The following is a 19,556-nucleotide window of genomic DNA, read 5'->3' as shown; positions in this document are numbered from 1 at the left end:
CCCCGAATCGGCCACGACTGGACCTAATGGTCAGGTGTCCCTTTCCCTTTACCTTTAATGTAGGACAATATTAGTATATCCAGGGCTTTTTCCCCAGCCGGAACTCGCTGGAACTGAGCACCTCTCAGGTGGGCTCCATTGCCATTATAAGAAAACAAAGGAGGCGTTCACAGTGAGTTCCAGCATCTCTTTTTCTATGAAAATAGCATTGAGTATATCCGCTTTAGTAAAAAGGCCTGTGGAATTTCTCTGGGGCAGGGGAGGTATTTTGGAAGTTTGGGAAAGAGGGCCCAACTCAGGGGTGTGGCACTAAAGGCCTGGTGTTGAATTGGACTCTTCAGGCCACTCAGCCCTTTGAACTCTCCCCAAGCCACACCCTCTATCCAGGCCACACCCCTTTTCTCCCTGCCACAACCCTCACTGCCCCTGCTTGCAGCCCAATGTTTTTGTCTGGCTGCAATGTGTCCTTGATCTCGAATGGAGCCTCTTGCATTCCTAATGGAGGCCAGAGAAGCATGTTCATGTTTAGAATCTGGCCTAATGTGCAAAGATTTTTTTTTTTAATATTCATTGCTCCGCCCCCTTTAACTTTTGCCTGTGGCCCCGCCCACCTCTGGCCTAGGGTTGACCAGAGCGGAACATGGCCCTTGTATTGAAAACATTCCCCCACTTGACCCTTTTTCACCTAAGGCCTTCACCACAGGCTCCTGGTCTCCCCCAAGATTAAAGGGGTCCGGCGCGCACATGTGATGTCACACACGCGGCAAGTGATGTCACACACATCTCCCGACACCACGCAGGATGAGGCAACCTTCTGCTACCTGCTGGTAGGCCCCATCACAGCCACGGAAAGGTTTTTCTGCCACAGGGCGCAGAAAAATGGGGCTTATTGAAAAAAATGGGGGGCGCACTTGGCCCCTCAGGTTCCTTAGATGGCACCCCTGCCCCTCACGCTTCCCTGCATGACAAATTTATAAATGGCTTCCTCCTCCCCTGCAAAAATGGCTCCCGCCTTTTGCTTCTTTGACTCACTTTTGAGTCTGGCGGAAACCAAACGTTGGGAACCGGTGCAGTAATAATTATCCCTCTCTGCGTGTCTAGGCTCCTGGGTGAGTGGGTGCTGAGACGATAAGAGCAGCTTGCCAAAAACCACCTACTGAGCTTGTGGCAGACCTTCCGCAGCTCGGAAAACAGAAAACAGCTCCCTTTTTTGCGGTCTGCTTGCCCAAAGGGAGAGGCTTTCTTCTGCCCCTTGGCATGGCAAAGGTCAGCCCAGCACATCATGCCATCGGTTTTGAAAGGCACAGGTAGGTTGCTCCTTCTGGCGACAGACACGTGTGGCTCCTCGTCGCCTTCCTCCGCTGCTCGCGAGAGAAATAAACGTGCACGCGCACATCCTTTTGGGACTGGAGGAGCCCAACCCAGCCGGAATGCTATCCATGCCCTCCGACAGGCCCGTGACTCAATCAGGGTGGCACAGGAGGCTGGTGGAAATCTTGGACACGCACCGAGAGAGAGAGATGCACTCGGCAGTGGTGTGTGAGTCATTCCCCACTGAGCAGCGCCCTCCCCCCAACCTCCCCGGCCTTGGGGAGACTTCCTCTGACTGAGGAAGCTTCCTTCCTCCATCCAGCGCAGGCTGGTGGGAACAGCCCTGTCGTTCTGCCTGCCTTACTCTTGCAAGACTCTGCACAAGTTCGGCAGGGCTTGGCCGAAAACGGGCATTGCTGGGGAGGAGTCGGAGGAGACGAGGTCATGGAACTAGGTCTTGGGTGACTGCAAGGAGCTCTTTTTGACGGGTGGAGAAGCGAGCACCTGTCCTCAGCTGGAATTGACCTGGATGAAAGAAACTGGAAGGGGTGTGGCCGGCTGTTTTCCCCAGAGGTGCCTCTTCGTTTTGGTTTTTCGTGTTGCATCGAAGCGGCACTTGCAGAACGCTCCTCTCGCCGTCGGACGTCTTGGCTGCTGCCCGCAAGGAGAAGCTGATTTCGATCCTTTAGGTGACGGCTGAATGCCAGACTTGGGCTGCTGGCGATGATGAAGATGTTTGGGCAGAGCCGCTGGACCAAAGTCTTGACCGGCTGCTGTTTCTTTCCTTCACTCGCAAGTCTCCTTCTCCTGAGGAAGCCAACGGAAAGATCTGTTTTGTGACAGTCTCTGCTCCCCCTCCTTTCCTCCGTTCTCGACATAGTTTAGGTAGGGGAGGACCAGAGGCAGGTTCAGACCAGGCGCACAGGCCTGGGCAGGTCCGTGCTGCTCCTGATACAATCGACGAGGAAGATCTGGGACATCCTTCGAAGCGTAGGATCGAAAGGCAGGCGAAGAAGAGGCCGGGACAGGAAAGGAAACTAAGAAAATGTGAGCCAGCAGGTAAAACAGGGGAACAGGGTGGGGTCAAGGGGTCAAGTCCCGGAAGGCTGGCTGAATCCGCAATGGGACAGCATGGAAAACATGTCAAAATGAGCTCCGTTTCCCCAATGTTGTTCCAGCTGTTGAAAATTCAGAGTGTGAGCTGAATTTCTTGAATGATCAGCTTCGGCAGGGCTTGTGTGTTTGTCTGGGCAAGAGTTGCTTGTTAGAGAAATGGATTCTCGCCAGCACTCCTTGCACAGAAGGGAACAGCTGCTCCTGACATAAAAGTCCCCTCCAAATATTTTCCAACCCATTCAATCGGCGAGCTAGAGAGAGGATGGAGAAGCTGGGCACAATCCTGCATCTCTTTTGGTCCACAAATTCTGGCCCATTGATCTTTGAGAGGCAGGAGGGCTGGCAGCTGTCCAGCGGGGGCAGAGAGGTCAAACTGTGGTCCAGATCCCATATAGCCATGCTGGGATTGTTTAATGGCCCTGGGAGAAACTTCGGTTTTCCTCGTCTGTGCAACTGGAGCGATGGTGCCCTGACGTACAGTGCAAACACGACAGGAAACAGAAAATAATTTTGCCATATCGGCCCATCAGAAAAATCCCAACATCCCTATTGGGGAGATACTTTTATAAAGAAACATCTCAAAAGAGCATGCAAGCTTTTTTGAATTTTCCAGAATGCTAAACAATGTCCTGCTATCTGCTCTTCAGAAGCACTGAGGGAAATTAAGGAACCTTTTTTTAATCAGATCAAGGTCTGTCTAACTCAGTACCTGCTAGGAACAGAGTAGAAATGTGTTTGGTCTGCATTTTGAAGTGCACAGACTTCTATGCAGATCGGAGCACAGCTATCGCACACATTCCTGATTTTTGCGATATGGTTTCGGTGATATTTTAAATGGGGAAATGCATACCAAAAACGTAATGGGCATAGGATTGAGCACATACTAAAGCTGATCCGTTCAGCCACCTCTAAGCACTGCAACAGCAGCACCGAAGATGCAAGCAGGGCAGAAAAACAAAGCTCTTTGTCTGGGGTTTATTCCCTGAATCTGTAAACAAGAGCCTCATTCCTCTGAAACATGGAAGTTTCTTCCCCAGCCACCATGTCTACTAGATACTGATTTCTCTCTCTCTCTCCTTGTTCAGTTTGTCTATTCGTTCTTAAAAATACATCTATGCTAGTGGCCACAACAACATTGAGTGGCAATGAATTGCATGTATTTCACCATAATAGGGTGAGCACAACCAACACCCTCCTGATGTTTTGTCTTTGATGACTAGTGGATGTTTGTTGTAAACTGCTCTGGGCGCAGCTCAGTGTAGAAAGGTGACATATAGACCAACTTATAGGTGACATATAGACATATATACTCTCCTTACTTGGAGGTTTTTTTTAGCAAAGGTTGGGTGGTCATCTGTCCATGTAGCTTGGCTCACTTGCTCGAGATGTGCATACAGTTGCTTTTCAGACACCTGTAGCTACAGTGCGCTTGTGGCACATTGTGGTTTGGCTTGCATGAAATGTTCCACTGATGTTTTTTTTTTGTACAGACCTGCCTTTTGTACAGGGGTAGCTAGACAAGGTCGCCATGCACTGAGTTTTTTCAGCTTTTGAATCCCTTGCCTGAGTTTCCAGCAGCCTCAGAATGTGTTTTCAAAGCCAAAAACTCAGTCCAGGAAACCTGTAAAGAAATCATATAGGCGAGTGCCTCTGAACATGTGACAAGACCTTTCTCTTCCTTACTGAGCTGAAAGGTGACAGCAGGGATAGCTCAGCTGGTAGAGCTTGAGACTCTTAATCTCAGCATTGTGGGTTCGAGCCCCACATTGGGCAAAAGTTTCCTGCATTGCAAGGGGTTGGCCTAGATGACCGCTGGTGTCCCTTCCAACTCTTCCAGGTCGCAAGGTGGTTGGATTGGTCTCAACTAGAGAACGAATGCTATAGCCAAATTGAAAAGAAAGATTAATTTATGTTCCCAGCAATATCGAAAGCAACACAATGGCCAGAAACAATTACAATGCCAGACTTTACCCAGCTGAGAGCAAGCTGTGAAGCTTTGTATAATCAGCAAATGTCCGATTCCGATGTCCAGCTCTGAACTCTGCTGAACAGTGTTTCTGGATAACAACTACTGTTTCGTTGAATTCTTCATCAGCCAATTAGTTCAACACTTGTGAGTAGAAAGATATGTAATTTCTTCATTAGCCAATCTTTTTTCGAATAGATATAATATACAGTGGTACCTCAGGTTACATAGGCTTCCGGTTACATACGCTTCAGGTTACAGACTCCGCTAACCCAGAAATAGTGCTTCAGGTTAAGAACTTTGCTTCAGGATGAGAACAGAAATCGTGCTTCGGCGGCGCGGCAGCAGCAGGAGGCCCCATTAGCTTAAGTGGTGCTTCAGGTTAAGAACAGTTTCAGGTTAAGAACGGACCTCTGGAACGAATTAAGTACTTAACCCGAGGTACCACAGTACATGAGAATGAAAAATACTCTGGAACAGTGCTCATGCGATTATGTTCGACATCAGAATCAGTCATTTGCTTATTATACAAAGCTTGCTCTCCGCTGCGTAAAGTCTAGCACCATGACTCATTTAAGGATTTTCAGAGACTTCAGTTTGTTAGTTTTGATGTTTTGAATTAGTCCATAAAGTTTTTCACATTGTAATTGTTTCTGGCCATCGTGTTGCTTTTGATATTGCTAATTTATGTTCCCGGCAGCAATGCACCCACTTTTTTTTGTATCTGGTCCTTAAAAAAAAAAAATCAGTTTTTGAAAGCGACCTATTCCCCATCTGCAGTTTAGTCAATTTCACTTCTCTGCTTGCTGAAAGTGAGATAGTTTGTCAGAGAAGGCCACTTCCTCCATCTCTAACTCTCTTCTGTGCAATGATGGGCAAAAGTTAAACTACTTTCAAAGGGTCTGGGAACACCTGCAGATTACAAACCTGCTCCTTCAGGGAGAACATGATCCTATTCAGGGCAGGAAGTTTACCAGCTTCCCAGATCTGGGAACAACTCGCCTACAGAGCCTCCATTTTGCCAGGATTCAGATTCAGTTTATTAGCATTCATCCAGCTCACTAGTGCAACCGGAACCTCGCCCAGGACCTCCTTGGCCATTACTGATTCAGACATTACAGAGAAATAGAGTTGGGCCATCGTCAGCATATTCCCAGAAAAAAATAATTAAATATCACTGGAGACAATGTAATGCCCTGCAGCCCCCTGTGGTTCAAGAGGCAGGAATATGAGTAATAATAGTAATTTATTATTTCTACCCTGCCCATCTGGCTGGGTTTCCCCAGCCACTCTGGGTGGCTTTCAACAGAACATTAAAAACACAATTAAACTTCAAACATGAAAAACTTCCCTAAACAGGGTTGCCTTCAGATGTCTTCTAAAAGTCAGATAGTTGTTTATTTCCTTGACATCTGATGGGAGGGCGTTCCACAGGGAGGGTGCCACCACCGAGAAGGCCCTCTGCCTGGATCCCTGTAACCTTGCTCCTCGCAGGGAGGGAGCTGCCTGAAGGCCCTCGGAGCTGGACCTCCATCTCTGGGCTGAGCGATGGGGGTGGAGACGCTCCTTCAGGTGTACTGAACCGAGGCTGATTAGGGCTTTAAAGCTCAGCACCAACACTTGGAATTGTGCTCGGAAACGTACACCCTGTGCTACCTTCTTAAACCGTTTCTGGAGGTAAGAGCGGAACATTTCCACTGGAACCCATCTCCTGCAGACGGACTAGAAGGATACATGGTCAGTTGCATCGAACACAGATGAAAGATTGAGCCAGGAGTAGCTCCGGTTGCCAGTGTGCTTGCAGGCCATAAACCAGTTTGGCAGCCACATGAAGGGGTCTATTTCATAGCATCCAGCATGGGCACCAATTCCTGAGGGCTCAGGGGACTTAAGTGCCCCCCATGTATTTTAGGGGGCTGAGCTCCCCCCCCCAGATGCCGCGCAATGCCCAGATGTCACGCATGACGGTGTCACGTCCAGTATCCATGTGTGTCGTGTCCGAAAAATGAGCGGTTTTTGTTCTAGTGCTCTGGTGCAACCCAGTTGACTCATGCCAGAGGATCAGTCTGAAAAAGGAGTGTTGTACCAAAAAAATTCCAGGGTCCAAACAGAAACCAGGATTTGCTTCTGGGATGTCCCACATAAAACGAGACAGTTGAAGGGTATGCTACATGTATAAACATACAGTGGTACCTCGGGTTACAGACGCTTCAGGTTACATATGCTTCAGGTTACAGACTCCGCTAACCCAGAAATAGTACCTCGGGTTAAGAATTTTGCTTTAGGATGAGAACAGAAATCGTGCTCAGGCGGCACAGCAGCAGCAGGAGGCCCCATTAGCTAAAGTGGTGCTTCAGGTTAAGAAGAGTTTCAGGTTAAGAACGGACCTCCGGAACGAATTAAGTACTTAACCCGAGGTACCACTTTATACGGGGGGACACAGGTGGCGCTGTGGGTAAAACCTCAGCGCCTAGGGCTTGCTGATCGCATGGTCGGCGGTTCGAATCCCTGCGGCGGGGTGAGCTCCTGTCTTTCGGTCCCAGCTCCTGCCCACCTAGCAGTTCGAAAGCACCCCTAAGTTGAAGTAGATAAATAGGTACCACTTTATAGCGGGAAGGTAAACGGTGTTTCCGTGTGCTGTGCTGGTGCCGGCTCGCCAGAGCAGCTTCGTCACGCTGGCCACGTGACCCGGAAGTTTCTCCGGACAGCGCTGGCCCCCGGCCTCTTAAGTGAGATGGGCGCACAACCCTAGAGTCGGACACGACTGACCTGTACGGGCAGGGGTACCTTTACCTTTTACCTTACCACTGTATACAGTCATACCTCATGTTACGTTTGCTTCATGTTATGGTCTTTCAGGTTACGTCCCGTGGCGACCCGGAAGTACCAGGAAGGGTTACTTCCGGGTTTCACTGGTCGCGCATGTGCAGAAGCGCAAAATGACATCATGCATATGTGCAGAAGCGGCAAATTGCAACCCGTGTGTGCGCAGACACGCCGTTGCGGCTCGTGCTCTTTTCATGTTGCGAACGGGCCTCTGGAACGGATCCCGTTCACAACCAGAGGTACCACAGTATACATGAACAGCTCTGCTGTGTGAAGGATGGTTAACCAGAGATGTTTGAACACTGCAGAGTCTTCTGGTACCCTCCTACGGCCGGCAAATATATGGCCAGCAAGTGATGCTGTCAGTGTGCATGTTTTCGGCGGGGCTGCGCCCCACAATCATATGGCCCATGTCACACGTGCCTTTGCTATGTGTGAGAGAGAATTTCAGTGGCTCTCGTCTTCCCCCTGTATCATAACGCAGCTTCATACTGGGAAGAGGTAACCGTTACGTAACGGGGAGTACAACGCCCAAGTAAGATCTGGTCCCTTCCGTGCAACCTGGCTCTGTGCAGATCGTTTTGTCACAGACTACAATTCACGCAGGAAACCGCTGCACCAGCCGCAGCTGTAGCGTCTGAAAAGAACAGAGGCAGGAAAACAGAGAGAGCTGGTTGAGCACAGACTGACAAACGGAAGAACCCCGAGACAGGCACACCCACGCACTGTGCTGCCTTTGTTATGACAGTGCGGTGTGGCATTTGAGCTAGCATCAGAGCAGTGCGCACTGGTTAGCACACTGCAATGTTAGCTCTAGAATGCAACGTGCTATTAAAAATTGCCATTTAATATGCAAACTAAAACCCTTCCGGTTTCCACACCATCTTCTTGTTTTGAATACATCTTGCTTAACCATCAGTAAGGAATCTTTTGTAAGGGTAGCACAGGCGTATTATCATTAATGGGACGTGGGTGGCACTGTGGGTTAAACCACAGAGCCTAGGGCTTGCCGATCAGAAGGTCGGCGGTTTGAATCCCCCGACGGGGTGAGCTCCTGTTGCTCGGTCCCTGCTCCTGCCCACCTAGCAGTTTGAAAGCATCTCAAAGTACAAGTAGATAAATAGGTACTGCTCCGGCAGGAAGGTAAACGGCGTTTCCGTGCGCTGCTCTGGTTCGCCAGAAGCGGCTTAGTCATGCTGGTCACATGACCCGGAAGCTCCCTCGGCCAATAAAGCCAGATGAGCGCCGCAACCCCAGAGTCGGCCATGACTGGACCGAATGGTCAGGGGTCCCTTTACCTTTTATGATCATTAATATTATTATTAATAATACAATTTATATATCACCTTTTATCAAAAGATGCCAGGGCGGTATACAACATCAGAAACACATAGCAAAACATTAGTGATAGAAACATAATAAAAACATAGTCGAAAGCATACTGACGGACAGCCCAATAGTAAAAAAAATCAGCATAATAACAGTCTTCTCCCCACACTTTCGCAGGCCATAGATTATTTAATAGCCATAAGCCTGGGCAAAGAATACTGTTGGCTGCAGCTCGCACTGTGGACCAGGGGATAGGAACAGCACACACTGCACAACAGAAACTAGGCTGGCATATTGACTGCTTTATTAAATTCCCCAAATGGGAGGTTTGCACAACAATTCGGTGCATGCTCACTCAGGAATAGGTCACAGCACTCAGTGGGGTGACTTACTCCTAGCTTAGTGTTCGCAAGTGTTTGACATTGCCAACTTCATCTATATCAGCTGAGGGCCTTTGGGGCAAACTGGCCCTCTCTGTTGCTAACCTAGAGGGAAGATGGAGGGAGCAGAAATGGCTAGCTTTCAGAAGGAGAGGGAGAAGCCTTCAGACCTGTTTTCAAAAGTAGCCCTTGCTACTTGCCCAGGCTACTTATTGTTGTTGTTTAGTTGTTTAGTCATGTCCGACTCTTCGTGACCCCATGGACCAGAGCATACCAGGCACTCCTGTCTTCTGCTGCCTCCCGCAGTTTGGTCAAACTCATGTTGGTAGCTTCGAGAACACTGTCCAACCATCTCGTCCTCTGTCGTCCCCTTCTCCTTGTGCCCTCCATCTTTCCCAACATCAGGGTCTTTTCCAGGGAGTCTTCTCTTCTCATGAGGTGGCCAAAGTATTGGAGCCTCAGCTTCAGGATCTGTCCTTCCAGTGAGCACTCAGGGCTGATTTCCTTCAGAATGGATAGGTTTGGTCTTCTTGCAGTCCATGGGACTCTCAAGAGTCTCCTCCAGCACCATAATTCAAAAGCATCAGTACTTATTAACCAGTGCCATATTGTTATCCTGGAAGACCACCGGAGAAGTTTTAATATTGGGACCTATCTGATTGCATTTCTCAGTGCACACTGTTGAAATGAATTGTTTTTTTAACTTTTTCAGAGTAGTATTGGGAAGCCCTCGGCCTGAAGCCCTCATCCGGGAACGCCATTTGCAAGTGTGTAATCTAGTCTGGGGATTCCCCCCCCCCCAAATCAGGACTCAAAAAGCAGAGAAACTGCCGAAGAGGAAGCCTTTCCCCTGTTTGGAGGAAGTCCACCACCTCAGACGCAGAGAAGTCAGCATCTATCAGTATGGGAGGAAAAGCAAGACAGCAGGGTTTCTTCTATCAAAACCAGCCAGATTCATGATCCAGCTGCTCATTTTGGAGGCTCCAGTAAGAAAGAGGTTTTCCTAAAGCTGCTCTCAGGTAGGGGATAGATGACATGTCAATTCTAGTTTCTCTATATTTCCCAATCCTAAACTTTGCCTTCCATATTAGCTAGCCAGCGATGGGGGTGGGGTGGGAAGGAGGGGGTTAAGTCTGGATGAAAATGTATGCACATTTTTGCATGCATTTAACTTGGTAGACGTATTTTTATATGCAATGTTGCCCCAGTATGCATTTTCTTGCAAGCAGTTCTAATAGAACAGTGTTTCTCTTTATATTTCTTCCTATATACATAAAAATGTAATGCTGTCGTCATCCCACTAGAGGATTCTTAGTGTCACAAAGAGGTGGTTTGCAACAATGGCAGAAGTATGTGTAAAGCAGGGATGGAAGAAACAGGAAAACGACAGTTTTAAACAATGGTAAAGGTTTGAGTAAAGCACTCTGGAATATCTGAGGACTCCACATCCTTTATCTCACATGAAGCAACTGGGGGAATGGAATAGGGGAGAAATTTGAGTATGGCAAGAAGAGAGAGACGCTGAAAGGAGAAAAAGTGGCAGTTTTAAACAGCCGAGGTTTGAATAAAGCAGGGGTGGATTGAAATTGATAGGGGAAACTGGTTTGAGAGAGTGATCGGGGGTGACACTGTGGGTAGAGACGTGGCAGTTCAAAACAATATTTGGGTACAGCTAGAACTGTTATATACTGAAGTTCTCTTCCTGGGCCAGCAGGGGGATACTGTAGATAGTTTTCACTCAGGTCCACATATGCAAATAAGGAATTGAAAGTACGTTCAGTGATTAGATAGTTACAGAAAGTTGTTACTGTTGCTTTGTAGTTGAGCTCTATATAAGCAGGCTGGCTGAACCCTTCAGCCCAGTTGTCAGAGCTGCCTCCAGGTCCCAGCTCACAGAGGACCAACGCTAGGCTGTAGTTATGTACAAAAGTCTTTATTGAGATTCAGTCTCCATTTCAAAGCCGCAGCGTGCAGCTCTACGTCCCGACCTTAGACCGGCGAAGTCCTGTCTGAGTCTCCTCCCCCTCCACACCAGTTTAAGACTCTCGCTTTGCTCCACCTCTTCCTAAATTCCTTTCTCCTCTGGGCCCTCCTGCCCGCTAGGGTCTCATCCTTCCTGGACTCCTCTGACGCTGACCCTGACGATTCTTGCCCCTCCTTCCGGCGGGCTTTAGGACCTGGTTCCCTATCCGGGCTACCTTCTGTGCCGCTCGCCTGTACCTTTGAACTTGGCGCGCGCGCCCAGCCTGCAACTTTCCTCTTAACCGTTAACTCGCTCTCCGATGGAGGCGTGGTCCACCCTGACTCATCTTCTCTCGCTGGTGGTGCATGTGTGGGCTCTGACACCTGGGACTCCTCCCCCCCACTACGCTCTGGTGGGGAAGCTGGTCCTGATTTGCAACTGCTGCTCTGGGAGTCCCCGCTGGCCCCTTGCTTCTGGGGTGTCCCCCTTGTGTCGCCCCTTGCCCTGCCCATCGGCGCCCCCTTCTGTGAATCTTCCGATTCGCTGGAGAGGCTCATGGAATCTATCGGGCTGCTGTCATATTCTCCTACGCTGCCCTCGGATTGCTCCCCCTCGCTTTCCATCTCCTCTCCTCCCTGCGCTCCCGCTGAGTCCCTGACACCAGTGAATAAACTGTGAATAAACAAAGGGCAAAACAAAGGCAAAACAATTGGGCAAAACAAAGGCTGGTTCTGTACCTTTTGCCCTCCCCTCATGTTTTGCCACCTGAGACAGAAAAACCCACAAGCACCTCTCCCCACCCCAGGCAGTAAAAATACAATACTCATATCTTTAAAAACTAACAATTTGGCGGCCTTTACAGCAACCAAAACCTAGTGCCTGGGTTCACTCTGCCTAACGGTAGGGCCTGTCCTGACAGAAACTAAGTGGAATTATCTTACATTTGCCTCTTACGTGAGTTGTAAGATTCTGCTTGTTACAGAACTCTTTCTTTTGCCGTTTCCCCCCCATTGCTAAGTCCACACAGGCCTACCTATCTCTTTTTCTAAAAAAATAATTTTTATTAAATTTTCCATTTTAACAATCCAATCAAATCACATTAAGTATTCCAAATTATACAAATACATCTCATATAATCCAAATATTCTGCCAAATTATAATTTTTTGTTGGGGCTTCCCGTGCTTCAAGTTCAGTGGGGCTCTAATCATCTTATGTTTCTACTGCCTTGAGTTTCCAATAGTTCCTTCTTTAAATCTTCCTGTTGTTATCCTTCCTTATTTCGTAGCCTATGAGTTGTTTCCACAGGCGAGTTGAAGTAAACAATAATGTGCTTCTGTGTGAAATTTGTATGACTCTCCTTTTTTTTGCAGCTGGTAAGTCTGTTGTTTGCAGAATGTCCTCACACGCTGGTGTTTATGCCGAATCGATCCAAAAGTCCTTCTCTGGTGGCAGACGCCATCTTCACTCAGTTCCGATGAAATAAAATCTAGGCGTTTGCTCATTAATTTTCTCAGACAAGTTGCATCAAACATTAGTCTTTCCAGGCCTACGTATCTCAACCCATGCCACCAACTTTTCCTTCTTCCTTTTCAGAAAGAAGTTGCTGCTCCGAGGAAGCCACTTTAGGGCACAAGAATGGATTCCCTGGGTGGCAAGGAGGAGAAATATGTCTTGGTGGAATACCCCTTTGAGTACACCGCTAAGGACGGGCAGCTCATTTCAATACAGCCCAATGAGAGATACATGCTTCTGAGGCGAACCAATGACCACTGGTGGCACGTGAGGAAGAACAAAGAAGCCCGTCCATTCTACATCCCAGCAAAATACGTCAAGGAACTGGGCTCTGTGACCCACACCATGCCATCCTCTGAGGAGCTGCCCTCCACAACCCTGTTGGAAAATGTCAATTTAGAGGCCTCTATCCGGGTCAGCCAGGAACCACCGGCGGAGTACGAATATCGGTTTGTCAATGCCGTTCCAGCGTGTGAGGTAGATGCGGAGAAAGCTGCCTCTTCTTCCTCGCAGTGCTCGATCTCCTCAGGGGTCGGGACAACGATCCCCTTTGACGTTGGTGGGAACGCTCCGCCCCCCATTTCCGGAGCAAGCAGAGCCACTCTTTCTGCCCTCAGTGCATCTCATGGTTCCTTGAAGCCTCACTACGCGGCAGGTCCCGATTATTCCCCAGGGGGCTACAGCCATTCCTCTGAACACATAAGGTCTACGGTGTCCCTGGATGACCTGGCGAAATTCGCGACGCCCCCCGGCCAGGCGGGTGTTGGGAACTTGTACAAAGCAGCCTCGTGGAGTCCGGCTCGCCCGCTCCCAAAGAGCAACTCCGAAACCTTCCACAAAGCAGCGGAGGAAAGGTTGGAGCAGGGTACGCCAGAGCCCTGTGCCAGACAGGTATGGGATTTGCTTAAAAAATATCCGCCTTAAATATTTGCTTTAAAAATATCATGTGGAGGTCCTCATTTGTTGTTGTTGGGCTAACGCCCTGTATCTCTGACTCTCCCAGCTGAGAGGCAGCCTTTTCTAGGTAAGCCACACATTTTTATTACCGTATTTTTCGCTCCATAAGACGCACCTTTTCCCCTCCTAAAAAGTAAGGGGAGATGTGTGTGCGTCTTATGGAGCGAATGCAGGCAGGAGGCTCTGCTCAGCGCTCCCTTTAAAGAGCCGAGTGGAGCATGTGGCTTTTCCCCGAGGAGGGAGAAGAGCAGCCCATCAGTCCCTTCTCTCTCCTCAGGGAAAAGCCCCCAAGAGCAGCACAAACGCTAGGCGTGGCTCTTTAAAGAGCTCACAGCTCTTGGGGGCTTTTCCGGGAGGTGGGAGAAGGGACTGACGGGCTGCCCTCTGTCCCTTCCCACACCTCCCGGAAAAGCCAGCAAGAGCCGCTGCCAGGATCTGCTCAGCGTTCCCTTGTAATGGCTCCCTTTCGTCCCTCATCCCACTTTACTGGGAAGCTAGCAGAACAAGAGGCGTTGCGCAGCTATCGCACTTGCTCTGCTGGCTTCTCAGCGAAACGGGAGGAGGGACGGAAGGGTTTAAAGCAAGAAAAGCGAGAGCCGCTTGCATGCTCTGCGCAGAATTATTTCTTTTCTTGCTTTCCCCCTCTAAAAACTAGGTGCGTCTTATGGTCAGGTGCATCTTATGGAGTGAAAAATATGGTAGTTTTCAATTACAATAACCCGATAAAAGCCTTGTTGTCACTACCAAATTATAATACAATTAATAATGCCAGTTGTTCAGATGCCAAGTTATATTATTTTGTTGCCCCCCCCCCGCATGCTAGAATTGATGATTTGATTATTTACTTTAACTCTGCATTCCAAAAACTTATAAATTCCAATTACACACCAGTCAGAATAAAAAACCCTTATACCGCAGCTGCAGTTTTAATGACTTCCATTCGCATTAACACATCAAATAATTTACAGGCCTAAAGGCAAAGCCTGCAAACTCTCTCTTTGTTCTTCTTGTGTGTGGCTATTACTGTCCATTATATTTCTTCCTGTCCTTGTACTGTATTATGTCTATCTTTTGCCAGTTGCTGTTTTCCTTCATACCTTAGGCGGCGCTAGCATTCCATTGCTCGTAAGCCACACATTCTGACATTCTGCCTTCAGGTGGGAAGGAGCTGACTTGGGTTCCTTGAAGGATTGCCACTCTGCACACGCTCAGAGGCACCTCTTTTGTTGCACGCTATGGTAGCAAAACCAGGACACAGGTGGCGCTGTGGGTTAAACCACAGAGCCTAGGACTTGCCGATCAGAAGGTTGGTGGTTCGAATCTCCGCGACGGGGTGAGCTCCCGTTGCTCGGTCCCTGCTCCTGCCAACCTAGCAGTTCGAAAGCACCTCAAAGTGCAAGTAAGATAAATAGGTACCGTTTCGGCGGGAAGGTAAAGGGTGTTTCTGTGCGCTGCTCTGGTTCGCCAGAAGTGGCTTAGTCATGCTGGCCACATGACCTGGAAGCTGTACGCCGGCTCCCTCAGCTAATAAAGCGAGATGAGCGCCGCAACCCCAGAGTCGGCCATGACTGGACCTAATGGTCAGGGGTCCCTTTACCTTTACCTTATGGTAGCAAAAGAGGCTCTGGGGCGAAACCCTGACTCTAGTTAACCTTGCCATCGGCACTCTTCCTTCGATGCACATTACCCAGGATCCTCCAGTGACGTAATGTTCCCGATGTAGAAAAATGTTGTAGCCTAGCCCTTTCTGACAGTATATGTAGATTGGAGAATGAATGAAACAAGCTGCTTGAACACTGCAAAGTAGCATGTTAGAGAGAAGGGTTCTTCCTTCTCTCTTGATATGTGACTTTTCTGTGTGCAGGAATTGATGAGGGTGGGGAACAGCAGGGCAGTCTGCAGGCTGCATTTGGCCTGTGAGACTGTTTTCCCCAAACCACATTCACTTGCCCCACCCCAAGCATCATATGTGATGTCAGGTGTGGAGCAGGTAGAGTTGCAGCTGGATCATCTGATCACCCACCTGATCCCTGCCGAAAGCAGGACCAAACTCATCAGCTGATGTGCAGGGGGCTGAATTCTGCTTGGTCACTATCTCCCCCCCCCCATTACAGGCCATCTTTGACAGGTGGGCGAGACACCCTACCTGTCAGTCACCAGATGCTATTATTATGTCAGGTGTTTGACAGTTGGCAGGCCCCACCCACCTGTCAAAGTAGGCCAGCAGAGGTGCGGGCTGGGAAGGTAAAGATCTGGCCCACAAGGCCAAAAGGATTTTGCTCCTTTGGGCTACAGCTGCAGAAAAGCAACACCATGTGATTTATCTGCGTGTGCACGGCTACCAACTTCTTCCCAGAGATAGGTTCCTGTGCAACCTAAAAGCACAACTGGAACAAATGCAGCTTTTCCTGTCTCTGCGGCGTGGAAAAGGTCTCTTTGCTGAATCTCTCCCTTTGGATGCAGCATGGAAAGGGCAGTGTGTCTTGTCAGGAAAAGCCTCTGGCAAGTTGGGACGTCATTCCAGTGATAAGAAGTCAGCGCGCTTCTTTCAAAGCCTGCGAAAACCTACCAGGCAGAGTTGCCAAAGAGTTCCACTTCTTCCAGCAAATCTCGGGTAGTTACAATCATGTATATAGTTCACCTAGTGAACTAATAAGGCTGTTTGTTCTCATGGCTGTGGCGTGAAGTATTTTCGATTCCCGTTTTTCCATGGCGATACAAGCATACAGGGGTTTGGGAAGTCAGTCTGCTTCAGGTTCCCCCTTGCATAAGGGAGAAGTGAGCAAGCCAGCTGAAGTTCATGTGTGCGAGAAATGATAATACAGTCATACCTCGGGTATGACTTCGGGTAAATTCCAGGTTTCGGTGATCACGCATGTGCAGAAGCGCTAAATCACGCTTTGTGCATGCTCAGAAGCGCCAAATTGCAACCCACACGTGCGTAGACAGACCGCTGCGGGTTGCGAATAATAATAATAATAATAATAATAATTTATTATTTATACCCCGCCTATTTGGCTGGGTCCCCCCAGCCACTCTGGGCGGCTTCCAACAAAACACTAAAATACAATAACCTGTTAAACATTAAAAGCTTCCCTAAACAGGGCTGCCTTTAGATGTCTTCTAAAAGTTTGGTAGTTATTTTTCTCTTTGACATCTGGTGGGAGAGCGTTCCACAGGGCGGGTGCCACTACTGAGAAAGCCCTCTGCCTGGTTCCCTGTAATTTGGCTTCTCGCACCGAGGGAACCGCCAGAAGGCCCTCAACGCTGGACCTCAGTGTCCAGGCAGAACGATGGGGGTGGAGATGCTCCTTCAGGTATACTGGACCAAGGCTGTTTAGGGCTTTAAAGGTCAGCACCAAGACTTTGAATTGTGCTCGGAAACATACTGGGAGCCAGTGTAGGTCTTTCAAGACAGGTGTTATATGGTCTCGGCGGCCGCTCCCAGTCACCAGTCTAGCTGCTGCATTCTGGATTAGTTGTAGTTTCCGGGTCACCTTCAAAGGTAGCCCCACATAGAGCGCATTGCAGTAGTCCAAGCAGGAGATAACTAGAGCATGCACCACTCTGGTGAGACAGTCCGCGGGCAGGTAGGGTCTCAGCCTGCGAACCAGATGGAGCTGATAAACAGCTGCCCTGGACACAGATTTGACCTGTGCCTCCATGGACAGCTGTGAGTCCAGAATGACTCCCAGGCTGCGCACCTGGTCCTTCAGGGGCACAGTTACCCCATTCAGGACCAGGGAGTCTTCCACACCTGCCTGCCTCCTGTCCCCCCAAAACAGTACTTCTGTCTTGTCAGGATTCAACCTCAATCTGTTAGCCGCCATCCATCCTCCAGCCGCCTCCAGACACTCACACACGCTGCGGGTTTCAAATGTGCATCCCGCACAGATCACGTTCGCAACCCGAGCATCCAGTGCACATACTTCAATAAAAATCCATGCAGGCTGCAAGTAGCATACCCACCAAGTGTCCCGATTTTCCAGGGACAGTACCAGAATTACCAAAGCCATCCCGGCTTCTGATTTGATCCCGGAATGTCCCTATTTCCCTGCCAGGGCAGCGGCCACCCAGCTCAGGGAGGATGAGCTGCCACTTGTCCTGAGCGGCTGCTGTGCGGGAGCACCCCATTGTTGCCCCATGGTTTCTGCTGCCCACCTCCTCCCCCCTTGAGCAGCTTTGTAGCGGCTGCTGGAGAGCAGACCAGAGGAGATTCTACTGCAGCTGTGGCCCAGCCCCGTGTGATACAGCAGCTCTGAGAAGCAGGCAGAGACCGGAGGTGCCCTGGGTGGGATTAAAGAATAATATAATAATAATTTATTATTTATACCCCGCCTAGCTGGCTGGAGCAGAGCGCAAGAAGTCTTGATTTATTTATTTTTTAGCGCATTGTTATTCATGCCTAATCTTGCTCCTTTCTAATTCCCCCCTATTTCTGTGTGCTTCTCTTTTTGTAAGCTACTAAATAATAAAATAAGGATTAAGGTTTTTTCTCAAGACGGTGGAGGGCGTGTGTTCTGTATCCTATTGGTGCACTGGGGATGACACTTGCCACTTCCTGCTTATTCCTGTGCTGCCTCCTTGAGAGGTCCGGAGGGTGGCAACACGAGAACGGGGCCTTCTTTGCAGTGGCTCCCCATCTGTGGAACGCTCTCCCCAGCGAAGTTCGCCTGGCGCCTTCATTATGCACCTTGAGGCACCAGGCAAAAACGTTCCTTTTTAAGCAGGCCTTTGGTTGATTTGATTCACATCCTGTGCCCTTTTAAAATGGGGCGGGGGGGACAGTATTGAGTTGTTGTTGTTGGTTGTTTTGATTATGTATTTTGTGGTTTTATATTCTGATTTTATTCTGCAAATCGTCCTGAGACATGCAGGTATAGGGCAGTACAGTGGTACCTTGGGTTAAGTACTTAATTCATTCCGGAGGTCTGTTCTTAACCTGAAACTGTTCTTAACCTGAAGCACCACTTTAGCTAATGGGGCCTCCTGCTGCCGCCGCGCTGCCGGAGCACTATTTCTGTTCTCATCCTGACGCAAAGTTCTTAACCTGAAGCACTATTTCTGGGTTAGCGGAGTCTGTAACCTGAAGCATATGTAACCTGAAGCGTATATAAATTCAAGAAATAGATAAATGAATTAGTTTGCCTTTAAGTGTGAACTGCACCAAATTTATCCCTACCGAGTATCCTCAGTCTTTCAGCTCTGATCTGACCGATCAAATTAATCGTTGAATAGACTTATTTCTTAGTCACTTTTCCCCTTCTAGACTTTGTTGCTGCTTTGGTGTATTTAAGACAAACGTGCATTAATCACACCAGGAGTCCCATCCCTGCAATTGGGAATCTATGTTCTGTTCAACATCTGGAAGGCAAAGCAGGCAGAAATGCAACAGGTGCATCTCTCCATCATTAAATTTCTATGCTAAGCCCTTTTGAATTGCTGTCTATAGGACTCTTCTTCATTGGAGGTTTTTAAACGGAGGCTTGATGGCCGCCTTGTCATGGACTCTTTAACTGTGATTCCTAGGGTTGGACTAGATGACCCTCGGAGCCCTTCCATCTCTGTAGTTCTATGATCCTATGTAAAGGTAAAGGGACCCCTGACCATTAGGTCCAGTCGTGGCCGACTCTGCGGTTGCGGCGCTCATCTTACTTTACTGGCTGAGGGAGCCGGCATACAGCTTCCGGGTCATGTGGCCAGCATGACTAAGCCGCTTCTGGCAAACCAAAGCAGGGCACAGAAACGCCGTTTACCTTCCCGCCGGAGCGGTACCTATTTATCTACTTGCACTTTGAGGTGCTTTTGAATTGCTAGGTTGGCAGGAGCAGGGACCGAGCAACGGGAGCTCACCCTGTCGCGGGGATTTGAACCACCGACCTTCTGATCGGCAAGTCCTAGGCTCTGTGATTTAACCCACAGCGCCACCTGCGCAAATAGCATAGCTGTCAAGTGTCCCTTATTTGAAGGGACAGTCTCTTATTCCAGTGCCATGTCCCGCTGCTGTCCCTTATTGATGGATGTCCCTTAAATGTCCCTTAAATTATGTCCCTTAAATTTCAAAGGAAGCAGCTCCTCTCCCTCCCTCCCTGCCGGCCAGGGAGGAGGGAGGCTCCAACTGTGTTGCTTGGCTGTGTTGCTCACCCAATAAGAAGTCTAAGAACGACTGGGGGGTGAAGCTTGCATGCCTTGTGT

General features: G+C 49.0%; 1 protein-coding gene across 4 annotated transcripts in view; it reads left to right on the top strand.

Annotated features, from left to right (window-relative positions):
• Positions 1–962: 962 nt before the first annotated feature.
• Positions 963–19,556, top strand: part of ARHGAP27 (Rho GTPase activating protein 27) — a 72,465-nt gene continuing 53,871 nt past the window's right edge. The window contains exons 1-3 of one of the 4 annotated variants that reach the window (XM_079949420.1): positions 964–2,358; positions 9,641–9,947; positions 12,486–13,295. In XM_079949420.1, the coding sequence (XP_079805546.1) occupies positions 12,528–13,295 (768 nt within the window). In that variant the 5' untranslated portion in view covers positions 964–2,358; positions 9,641–9,947; positions 12,486–12,527. Of the gene's footprint in view, positions 2,371–9,640; positions 9,948–10,329; positions 10,487–12,485; positions 13,296–19,556 lie in introns of those variants that run through there. The other 3 variants (XM_079949419.1, XM_079949421.1, XM_079949422.1) reach the window with 3 other exon arrangements.

The sequence above is a fragment of the Podarcis cretensis genome (assembly GCF_951804945.1).
Source record: "Podarcis cretensis genome assembly, chromosome: 13".
Taxonomy (NCBI): Eukaryota; Metazoa; Chordata; class Lepidosauria; order Squamata; family Lacertidae; genus Podarcis; species Podarcis cretensis.
This window is presented reverse-complemented; position numbering and strand designations above follow the sequence as displayed.